Genomic DNA, 12177 nt, shown 5'->3' with positions numbered 1-12177 from the left:
AGGTCTTTCTGGTTGGGTGGGGGTGGAGGGGAGAGTGTGAGGGCTGTACAGCACAGTTTCAGCCAAAACCGAAAAAGGACAAACTTGAATCTTGGTCCACTTTCATTGCCAAAGCCAAAACTGAAACTGAATTTCAGTCAGCCTCTCATTTCTACTGCAGTGTTTGCCAGAGCAGCCAGCAAATTATCTCTAATGCAGAGGTTTTCAAGCCACTCTGGTTTTCAGGATATCCACAATGAATATGCATGAGAGAAATTTGCATACACTGCCCTCATTGTATGTAAATCTATGTCATGCACAGAGGGGAAGATTCTCAAATGTTCACGGTAAAATCCGATGGGCTGCTGTTGCAGCTGCTATTGTAATGATTTCAAAAAGGCGAGTTGCTCTTTAAAAAATACGCATGTAAATGAGGTTCATGGAGGGTCACTAAATTTGCATGTGCCGATTGCTGGTGATAGAGATCGGCACATGCACAGAATGAACCCACAAATGAAAATTTTAAAAGACCCCAAATCAAAGATCTGCAGGAAGGATGCCCACTCCCTCCTGCCGCCAATGTCAAGCAACCTCCCCTCCCCCCCATCAGCGGGAGAGATGCCCACTCCCTCCTGCCGCTATCATTAAGCAACAACCCTCCTGGCAGCGAGAGGAATGCCCACACCCTCCCCCCAAAGCCATTGTGCCCCCGATGACCCCAATCACTCCCCCGTTCCCCCTTACCTTGTTTACGAAGGCCAGTTGGAGGGATGCCTACTTCTCCAGCCAGCAGGCCCACCTCTTCAAAATGGCGGGCCTTCCCCTCCCCGGTGCATCCTGGGCTTATTAGCTCAGATTGCTTAAGGCCTTAAGCAACCTGATCTAATCAGAGCCTTATGCCCATTCTCGGCACATCCCAGGATGCACCGGGGAGGGGAAGGCCCGTCATTTTGAAGAGGCGGGTCTGCTGTCGGAGGGAGTAGACATCCCTCTGGCTGGCCTTCCTAAACAAGGTAAGGGGGATCGTTGGAAGCACAAAGGGGTGGGGTGGAGGTAGTAGGCATCCTTCCTGCTGTCAGAGTGCGTGTGTGGGGGGGGTTGCTTAACGTTAGCGGTGGGAGGGAGTGGGCATCTCTCCTGCTGCCAGGGAATGGGTTGCTTAACAGTAGCGGCAGGAGGGAGTGAGCATCCCTCCCGCTGCCGGGGGGGGGGGGAGGGGGTTGCTTGATGGCAGCAAAATTTTCTGGCAGGTCTGAGCTATCAAACCTTACTTTCCTGTCAATGCCTGAGCCAATTAGTGCTCAGGCACTGAGCATAAAATAAGACTAGGACAGCTCAAATCTGCTAGAAAATTTTGCTCACAAATGTAGGACAGCGAGGTTAGGGAATCACCCGGCGATTATAGAGAATCGCCCGGAGTGCTCCTTTAAATATTAATGAACTCGTTGTAATATATTTGCTTGGAAGAGTTGGAGACTGCTAACAAGCACGGAAAAGACCACGGTAAGCAGTTTTGATAATCTGCCGCTAAAATACATGTACGCTAAACCAGCAGCTGGAACTGGTTTAGCGACCATAAAGTTTTGAGAATCTTCCCCTCAGTGTGGGTATTCTGTAAACCTGACTGATTGGGTGTGTCCCGAGAACTAGGTTGAGAACTCCTGCTCCCATTCAATAAATGCAGCAGAACCGGCCTAATCAGTAACAAGCTAGGCAATCGCCTAGGGCAGCAGCTTCTGGGAGGCAGCAAAGAGTGGTTGTAGACAAAGCAAAAGAATAGGTTCCCACCGCTACACAAAATCAAAGAATCATTAGCATATACTTTTTCTTGCAGGAAGGACAGTTTTTCTAGTCCAATTACCTTACCATATATCATCTAAATGTGCATCTTTTATAGGATTTTTGTGAGAAGGATGTTGTTGGGATTATCATGATGGTTAAGTTTAATTGGCAAAATCTTGGAGGGTGTGCAAAGGGTCTTCAAATTAACTGAGAGGGGGTTCAAGTGAGAAGGTCCACCTGGAGTGCCTAAACTCTTGCCTTGGTCTTGATATTATGTGTGATTTTAGGATGGGATGACAACTCAATAAGAATGGACTTAATGCTTACAGTTTACTTGTGGTTGTAAGAGGGTGCCAACTGCACCTACTCCCTGCCCCGCCTCACTCTTTGTGCATATGATGTAGCTCCAGAAGCCAGACATGAGGGAAGAGGTGAGATGCTGTCTCACCATTTCCCTCACGTCTGGCTTCTGGGGCTAGGTCATAAGCATCAGGAGTAGAATGGGGGCAGGGAGGAGTTACAGTTAGCATCCTGAGCTGTAATTAAAACTGCAGGCTGCAGTCAGATGAAAGGGAGACAAGCAAACAAGTGAGACCACATGGGGAAAACCCATGGCCAAAGCTCTGATTTCACTGTGCTCCGAAGCACAGGGGAGGAGTGGGATGGAGGGCAGTGCTAGCCCAGGACAGCTGAGCTCAGCACCCACCTGCAAGATCATGGACTTTGACAGTGCTCATCCACAAAAGATTACCTCTCTCATCTCATGCTTATCCCCTGATTACACCCCCACCCACACTGGTCCATTTCTACAGTACGTATTTAATAGTAACATTGTGTCAGGTTTCCAAACAGGGGAAGGCGGGGAAGTTCAAGGATCACACTTGAGATATACCACCTTTCTATGGTACAACCAAAATAGTTTACATATTATGCACAGGTACTTTTCTCTGTCCCCTGGTGGGCTCACAGTTTAAATGTTTGTACCTGGGGCAGTGAAGGGTTAAGTCACTTGTCCGGGGTCACAAGGAGCTAAAGATGAATATCTTCCCAAAGCACTCTTTCATTGGGTTTGTACATGGGGTTTGACTCCCATAGCTAACCATATCTTGAACCTGTCCATCTGTCTGAGAGAGATTAATGTCTTAGTCTTAATTGGACAGCATGATTCAAAAAAGCAGAAAACTAAGGGGGTCCTTTTACCAAGGTGTGCTACTGCGTCTTAGTGCGTGCTAAATGCTAATGTGTGCTAACGCATCCATAGGATATCATGAACGCGTGAGCATGCGTTAGCATTTATCGTGCGCTAAGACGCACAAGCACGCTTTAGTAAAAAGACCCCTAAGATTAGGATAGCTTGTCCCTTTGTTCTTAGTCTTTTGGATACCGCTCAGACATCCAGGACTCTTTACTTAACTGCCTTCCCCACCATAACTGAATTATCAGCACGCGGTCTGCAGCTGAGACTTTGAAAACTGCAGTCATGGGAAAAGGTTCTTTCCCACGCTCCAAAAATGGATTTTTCACAATCTGTGAATTATTACTGTCTGTCCAACAGGTTCCCTAAGGGATAGAGGAAAGAGCTGCTGGGGAGAGGAGGCAAGGAGTTGGGTGGAGAAGGGAAGAAATGAGGTAGCACCTCCAGTAGCGAAGTCTCTGAACTAAGAAGAAGGATTTGTACTGAGTGTTGAGGATATTGCTACACAGTTAATAAGTTAGCATAGAAATCTTCACTATTATTCAAACTGGGGCCATTTTGTCAAAGACGTTTCAGTATGAGAGCCTGGACTATCAAAGGTCAACACAAACGAAAAAAGGAAGAACCAACAAAATCTGCAGTAAAAGGGTCGAAGACAAAACAAAACAAGGAGAACTGCAGTAACATGTACAACGATACAGGCAAAGTTTATTAAAATAATTGCGGTTAAAAACAACACCTTAAAATTAAACCACGGGATCCAACACGGTCCGTGTTTCAGTACACACTTTCTTCAGGGGTCCTAGGTTGGAAAGGAGTCAAATTGAACGCAAAAAAACATGCTGAAGCCTGTGTGAAGACGAACATCGAAGAGCAGCTTGTACTTGGGCTGCTAGATTTTTTTCGGTTCAATTTGACTCCTTTCCAACCTAGGACCCCTGAAGAAGGCGTGTACCAAAACACGGACTGTTTAATTTTAAGGTATTTTTAACCGCAACTATCAAAAGTCAAAGCAGCTAGTTTACGGGATTTACTTCCATTGCTTTCAAGGCAAATAAGGCCCAGATGTCTCAATCTATCTTCATTACTTCCATTGCTTTCAATAGAAGTAAAATCTGGATGTCTCGATCCATCCTCCTTTTTCTGGAGCCATATGGTAACTCTAGATGGGGAGCAAGAGGGAGAGTCTCACTGCTCAGGTGTTCTTTGAGGGACAGCTGTAACCAAAACATCCATCTGAGGGTAATAAAGGAACTGAAAGGGGTTATAGCTGAACTGATTCAACTAATAACCAATCTGTCGATCAAATCGGGAAGAATTCTGGAAGACTGGAAAGTGGCGAATGTTATACCGATCTTCAAGAAAGGTTCGAGGGGAGATCCGGGAAACTACAGGCCGGTGAGTCTGACCTCAGTATTGGGAAAGATAGTAGAGGCGCTGATAAAGGACCGCATCGTTGACCACTTTGACGGATACAATCTGATGAGGACCAGCCAGCACAGCTTCAATAAAGGAAGATCTTGCTTGACAAACTTGCTGCACTTTTTCGAGTGAGTTAACAGGCAGATAGACAAAGGTGACATTGTATATCTGGATTTTCAGAAGGCGTTTGACAAGGTCCCGCATGAACAACTACTTCGAAAAATTGCAAGCCATGGGATTGAGGGTGAAATACGTGGATCAAAAACTGGTTGGCGGATAGAAAACAGAGAGTGGGGGTAAATGGACAATACTCGGACTGGAAAAGCGTCACCAGTGGAATGCCATAGGGTTTGGTGCTTGGGCCCATGCTCTTCAACATATTTAAAAACGACCTGGAAATTGGAATGACGAGCGAGGTGATTAAATTTGCAGATGATACGAAGTTATTCAGAGTAGTGAAGACGCAGGAGGATTGCGATGACCTGCAACAGGACATAAACGTGCTCGAGAAATGGGCCGAGACATGGCAAATGAAGTTTAATGTGGATAAGTGTAAGGTGATGCATGTCGGTAACAAAAATCTTGTACATGAATACAGGATGTCTAGTGCAGTACTCGGAGAGACCCCCCCAGGAAAGAGACTTGGGAGTACTGGTCGACCAGTCGATAAAGTTTTCCGCTTGGAATGATTAAGAAGGGGTTCATGAACAGATCAGAGAAGGTTATCATGCTGCTGTACCGGGCCATGGTGCGACCCCACTTGGAATACTGCGTTCAGCACTGGTCGCCGTACTTGAAGAAGGGCACGGTACTAATCGAAAGGGTCCAGCGAAGAGCGACTAAAATGGTTAAAGGGCTGGAGGAGTGGTCGTAAAGCAAGAGATTAGAGAAACTGGGCCTCTTCTCCCTTGAAAAGAGGAGACGTTCAAGATAATGAAGGGAATAAACTTAGTAGATAAAGACAGGTTGTTCACCCTCTCCAAGGTAGGGAGAATGAGAAGGCACTCTATAAAGTTAAAAGGGGATAGATTCCGTACAAACGTAAGGAATTTCTTTTTCACCCAGAGAGTGGTGGAAAACTGGAACGCTCTTCCTGAGGTTGTCCAGGGATTCAAGACAAAGTTAGACAAGTTCCTGCTAGACCAGAACGTACACAGGTAAGGCTAGACTCAGTTAGGGCTCTGGTTCCTGACCTAAGGGCTGCTATGGGAGCGGACTGCTGGGCACTATGGACCACTGGTCTGACCCAGCAGTGGCTATTCTTATATTCTAAAGTCTGCTACACATCCTTTCCCTCTCTTCCCCCAAACAAAACCCCAATATTAACACTCTCATCTCCCTAATACACCCATTCCCCAACCCCATCCCAGCCAGTCTCATCTCCCATCTTCTTATCCTGTATAAGCCCCTATCTCTGCCCCTTCCTCCTCCAAGCCAGCTCTCCCCAGTTTATTAATCTCTCCTCGCTTTCTTGGACATGCCTCAGGACAATGTTTTGTTTTTCCTTCTCATACTGTGTGGCTCTCCTCTCAGTGAGTTTCAGCCCCATGGTGCCTAAACTCTTGTGCTGCTCTCACAGTCTCACAAGAATAGCACAGAATCGGGACACTTACGGAGTCTTTACTGTAAGTGTACATTTTTTTTCCTTATGACTCTAATCTAAACTGCGTTTTCTGAATCGCACTATGCCTAAGTAGGTTCAAGGCGACTTACAATGCAATTTAAATAGATACAATATAGTATAGTACAGGATATTCTTGGTAGTAGATTATAATACAGTTTTGAGGGGGGAGGGTAAAATACAACAGAGGAGAGCTAGTACTGTTTGAGAGGGATGAAAAGAGTTAGACATTTCCTTACAGTGCAATTTTAAAAGAGAGATGGTTTACAACTATCCAAGGATGCTAAAAAAAAGGTACATTGATGCCATGAGGTACAGATTGTCTGTTATAGTGCATCGTCAGGTGGTTGAACTGTACATATGATTCAGGAGAGGTTACAGGGTGATTTGTGGGCACATTGGTCAGTTTTCTTGAGTGAGGATAGTGTCGCAATGAAAAATCAAATTAATAAATTATCTGAACAAAGCTGCATGTTTGAGGAGAAAAATCACAAGCTGTTTTGTGGTGGTGGTGCTGACACAAAATCTCCAAAGTAGGGGAGGGAAAGGGATGTAATTGGGGGAAAGAGTCAGACATATAGGGTCAGTGAGAGTTGCAACCTTATCATCAGCTCTGTCTTAGAAGAGCAGAGGTCTGACCCAGTGGTGTAGTGAAGGGGGTGTGTGTGGGGGGGGGGGGTCCGAACCGGGTGCGTTCTTCCTTGTGGTGCTGGTACCCCTCCTGCTCTCCACCCCTTTCCCACTCCTCCCCCTGCCATGCGCCTCTTCCTTTCCCCCCTGGACCTTTTTAACTTCGGCATGAGCAGCCACGAACTGGCTGCTCATGTCAGCTTTGGTGCTCTCTTCCGTGCCTAGGAAGTGATGTCAGAAAGAGCGCCGAAGCCAACATGAGCAGCAAATTTGCGGCTGCTTGCACCGAAGATAAAAAGGCACGGGGAAGGGGTGCACTTGCGGGGGGGGGGGGGGCTGTGGAAGCGGGCAGAAGAGGGGCACCACTGCCTCAGGCGCCACTCACCCCCATTATGTCACTGGTCTGACCAATACAGCTTTCTGGCTGTCTTCTTTTTCTATCCCATCCCCTTTCCATACATGCATCTATAACCAATTCTACAGCACAAAAAAATATTTCTTTTCCAATCTTCAAATCTGGCCATCACTTAAGCGCCTGCTTCAGTGCTTTTCCCCACATCTTGCAAAAAGAATGCATTTCTTGACTGTGCCCAGATAAGGAATATGTCTCCCCACCCGCTGTGCTACAAGTAGCCAGGCTCAGAGACAAGCAGCACACTTCCTGAGCCCAAGGCAAACCAATAATATGAAGACAATTCAGTATTTAGTTTAGAAATGACTTGAAACTGATTTCTCAGCAGCAGATAAGGATGATGAAGAAGGACTTTATAACTTTCTATAGTAAATACATGTATAGATGTTTGGTATTAAAACTACCTGTTGTTTTCTCTCTCAACAGAGTGCCCAGAGGGACCCGATATCCTGGTGGTTCTTTTGTCAGTAATGGGCGCCATTCTCCTAATTGGCTTGGCTGCCCTTCTGATTTGGAAGCTCCTCATCACCATTCACGACCGACGAGAGTTTGCCAAATTTGAAGAGGAGAGAGCGAAAGCCAAGTGGGATACTGTAAGTCATATGCCAGTACAGACCCAAATGGGAGGGGGCTGAGGGAACCTGAGGGAGAACTACACCATACCTCACACATCAGAGCATATACAGGTTAGCTCTAAATGTCTCTTCAAAAAAGTCAATTTTGTCAATAGAAGGTAATGCATATTAAGGATGACTTGCCTGGGAAACCCTAGGACACATTTCACGGTATGAGAACAGAATTCAGGAGGTCTTGGTGTCTTCTTACTGTAAGACTTCAGGGTCATGTACAAACAATGAGATTTTTTTTTCATTCCTGGCTCTTGCATTGTGAACCTGCCGTATAAAGTTGAGGCTGTATGGGGCATCACTGAGTTTTCCATACTAAATTTTCTTGTAGTAGAGTGTGGCTGACTTTCTTGATCAGGATATGAGCTAAGGATGGTCCTTTTTCACTGAAACTGTACATTATGGGGAGAGGGAGGAGGGAATATACACGGCTACCTTAGTAGCCCTGCACATTCAGCTGTGATGTGTACTGTGTCACGGTCTTCAGGAAACATCACTAATAATAAAATCCTAAGTGCGCATGCACACTCCTACCTGCATGATCCGTAGCTCCTTGGCCGGCAGAGAAATGTTAAAGCGTGCGGCGCATGCTCATTCAGCACGGTTTGCATGGTTGGAGCGTGCGCGCATGACGGTTTGCTACGAGTGCGCATGTGGCAGTTTAGTGGTTATTGTGTGCAACACAATGCTTGATTTAAAAAAAAAAAAAAAAAGATAGGTAGAAGAAGGGGCATGATAAATAGACAGGCAGTGGGCAGGGACATTGACAGACAGATATAAATAGAGGAGGGATTTGAAGAGGAGGGCAAACGCGAATGAAGAGCAGCAGCAGCGGCAGCGGTTCGTGCCGGTGGGCCAGGAAGCCGGGATGGAGGGAGGGTAGGAACGGCGGTTTGGGAGCAAGTATTAGTGAGCAGGAAAGAGGTGCTGCTGGACAGGGAGGAGAAAAAACAAAGGGAGAAGGGCTGCTGCTGGACAGGGGGAGCAGGGAAGGGGTGCTGCTGGACAGGGGGAGGTAAAAGGAAGGTAGAAGGGCTACTTCTGGACAGGGGGAGCAGGGAAGGGATGCTGCTGGACATGGGGGAGGTTAAAGGGGTGACAGGGGGAGCAGGCAAGGGGTGGTAGTGGACAGCCGAGGAAAGAGAGAGACAGAAAGAAAGACAGACAGACAGTGGCCAAGGAGAGAGACAGACAGAAAGCGGCCAAGGAGAGAGAGAGAGAGAGAGAGAGAGAGAGAGAGAGAATGAAAGACAGACACACACGTCTATTCTAGCACCCGTTAATGTAATGGGCTTAAAGACTAGTTCCTTATATTTTCCCAACAATACTCTAAAACTCCTTTGGGAATATATTGCACCCAAATCAGTTCCCAGGAACCATGGCTTAGAAAACCGAGCATGAGCTGAATCGGGAGACTTTCATGCAGAAGTTTGATTGAGCGGTATAAAAAATTTTAATAAAACTTGAAACTTGTCATCTTGTAACACTATTGGCTGTGCCTCAAGATTGCTCAAGTGGTTTTTGGGACACCTGGTGGTAGTTTTTTGAACTACATCAACTACTTTTTACCTTTTCTGCTGTTCTAGCTGATTTCATTAAAAAAAAATAAAAATAAAAAAAATTACCAGCTCTTAAAGTCTGACAGGAGTGTTGCCAGTGTCCATAAAGTGCTCACATGTCCAGAGAATTGTGGGGGGATTAACAATATGACCCTCCCTTATTTGCTTAGAAATAAAGTGGGTCCCCATAACTTGCATGAGCAAAATTCCAGCACATGAAAAATGGGGAGACAAAATTTCATCTGTCTTTCACCCCTGAGATGCCAGGTCATTTGATTAATTGCTAGTACAGCCCCTGCAGTTCAATTTCTGCTTCTTATCCACCAGTGATTAATATGGAAGTCATTATCCTTCTGTCTGAATTAGCTGGAAATACTGAAAGAATCCTATCACATGTTCCACTAGAAGTGAAGAAAGGATACAACCTTATTTCTAACCTCTTACCTATATATAGTTAGTAGTTTTTACTAGGTATTATATATAATATGGTGTGTGTATGTGATTTGTCTCTACAGGCCAACAATCCCCTGTACAAAGGAGCTACCTCCACATTTACAAACATCACATACCGTGGCAAGTCAGAATGAGACTCTCTAGTCTACTCTCAAACCTGTGGAGAAGTGTACCCAATCCTGTTTTCTTCACCTGCTGTACCTACATAATTTCAACCACCACACTTGCCAGTGAGAACCAGCTGGCACCTTCTCTGTTTCTGACAGTGGTCTGAGAACAGTCGGCCAGATAGAAGCTTTTCTTTGGCGAGTTGGAGCAGGACAATGCCCTTACAGTATCTCAGGGTCTGAATCTATTGTGGGCAGTGATGACTCCCAGTAACCAAAGAGAGATAGCCAGGGGATTAGAGGGCTCTGTACAGTAATAAAAAGAAATCACAAATACTCTGCAGATGTTGAAGATGGGACAGGATTGGCAGAAGGAGAGTGGGGGGGGGGGGGGGTTCTATGTTCCACTGAAAGAAGCTGGAAACAAATTATCATCATAGCCAGGGATGATTCATGGAATAATTATCTCATCAGATGGACAGATCCTGACTAAGGAATTGGGCTGTTTCAGTAACCTTGCTCTTGGTTCTCTGAGAAGTATGTATGTGTGTGTGTCTTTTTAATCGAGCTCACATTCACACTGTGTCTGTTAGCACTACAGGAAGACCATTAACTGTATGAATTACCAAACCAATGCAGAAACCTCTGTTGACATTTCTTTTTCAAAACTCAAGAGAGGGGTTTGGAGGGTAGGAGGGTTTAGCACCACTAGCATTGATCATAAGCAGCTAAGAGCAGGGTAACCTCCTTTTATAAAGCTTTGATCCCTTCTAACCCCCTCCCCCCTCCAAAATAAATGTGCCTTCTAAAAATGATAAAGCCAGTACCAGATTACATTACATTACATTAGTGATTTCTATTCCGCCATTACCTTGTGGTTTAAGGCGGATTACATATGAATTGTCAGGACATTTAGAGGTACATAAGGAGTAATCTGAACATTTTCTAAGTTGCTAAGGATTGGAGTATTGCAGGTGATGCTTGAGATAGATCTAGCTGTGTTAGTTTGGTTTTATGTATTTTTTGTAGGGTTTTTGTTTCTTTTTTGAAGATTTTGTAGTCTGTGGTCGAGATCAGTAAGTTGGAGAGTTGGTGGTCCAGTAAAACTGGACCACCAACTCTCCAACTTACTGATCTCGACCACATACAGTTTTTTTCGTTTGACGTTTTTGGTTGGAGGGTGCGTGAATGGTATGTTGGTTTTCCTGTGTCTGGTTGAGGTGGACTGAATTAGTCAGTTGTTCAAGTAGGCTGGGCTATTTCCGTTTATGGCTTTAAAAAGTAGGCAGTAGAATTTGAAGAGTACTCTCGCTTGTATTGGGAGCCACTGTGAGTTGTGGTATGCCTCTGATGTGATCGTATTTCTTCTGGCTTAGGGCTGTGTTTTATATTGTTTGTAGTTGTTTTATCATGGTTGCTGGGCAAGGGAGATATAGTATGTTGCAGTAGTCTATTAAACCTAGGACTAGGGATTGTACCACTATTTGGAACTGTTTTCTGTCGAAGAATTTTCGAACTTGCCAGATTGTTACTAGCAATACCTGGATGAGCACTGGCATGAGAAAATAAAGTTTGATTGATTACAGTAAATGCTTTACTATCCAAAACTTTAAATTGCCACATGAGCTTCCTGTCTGCTGGCATATTTTTGTCCATTTGCAACACACAAGCAATAAGACCTGGCCAGGAACAAGTTTTAGACCCTGAGAATTGAACACCAAGGCCCTGACGCTGAGGATTGTCTTACTGCCTTTGGAAAACAGCTCACTTGAAAGAAGAAAAAAAAAAAAGACCCCTAAACTAGGGTTGTGCATTTGTTAGCAAACATTTGGCTTGTCAGCGTGCCTTAAAAATATTAGCACTTTCCATGTATGTTTATTGCACATTGAGCCATATAGTAGCACACATAGTTAATTTGTGGTTATCATAAAGATACTAAATTTTGAAATGAATAAAAATAATGGCCAAAATCTGGAGAAAAGTCCAAAAATTACCTAAAAATGAATAAAAACATTATTCCCCAGATTCTATATGTGGGCATCAATATTTGGACACCGATCCAAGATGTGCACCCAATTAAATTGGCTGAGGAGCCAATTGGTGCCAATAATTGGATGCTAATTGGTACTAATTTGGATTTGCATGTATATTCAATATTACAATGTGTATCCAAATACCATAGCGTGCAACTTGAAAAGGGGTGTGGCCATGGGAGGTACATGGGTGGGTCAGGAGTGTTCCTAAAATTTGCATGCAATGTTATAGAATACCAGGAATGTGCACCCAAACTGGGCACTGGGATTTATACTTGTTTCAGCAGGCAGAAATCCTGACATCTAAATTTGGGCACCAAAATTGGCATCCAGTGATCTTCTGTAATAGGTGCTCATC

General features: G+C 44.8%; 1 protein-coding gene across 1 annotated transcript in view; it reads left to right on the top strand.

Annotated features, from left to right (window-relative positions):
• Positions 1-10875, top strand: part of ITGB3 (integrin subunit beta 3) — an 88863-nt gene extending 77988 nt beyond the window's left edge. Inside the window, exons 14-15 of the mRNA XM_033918966.1 lie at positions 7468-7634; positions 9742-10875. Of these exons, the coding sequence (XP_033774857.1) occupies positions 7468-7634; positions 9742-9813 (239 nt within the window). The 3' untranslated portion in view covers positions 9814-10875. The remainder of the gene's footprint in view (positions 1-7467; positions 7635-9741) is intronic.
• Positions 10876-12177: the final 1302 nt, after the last annotated feature.

Source organism: Geotrypetes seraphini, chromosome 13 (assembly GCF_902459505.1).
Source record: "Geotrypetes seraphini chromosome 13, aGeoSer1.1, whole genome shotgun sequence".
Taxonomy (NCBI): Eukaryota; Metazoa; Chordata; class Amphibia; order Gymnophiona; family Dermophiidae; genus Geotrypetes; species Geotrypetes seraphini.
Note: the sequence above shows the minus strand (reverse complement) of the source record. Positions and strands in the feature narration are given on the sequence as shown.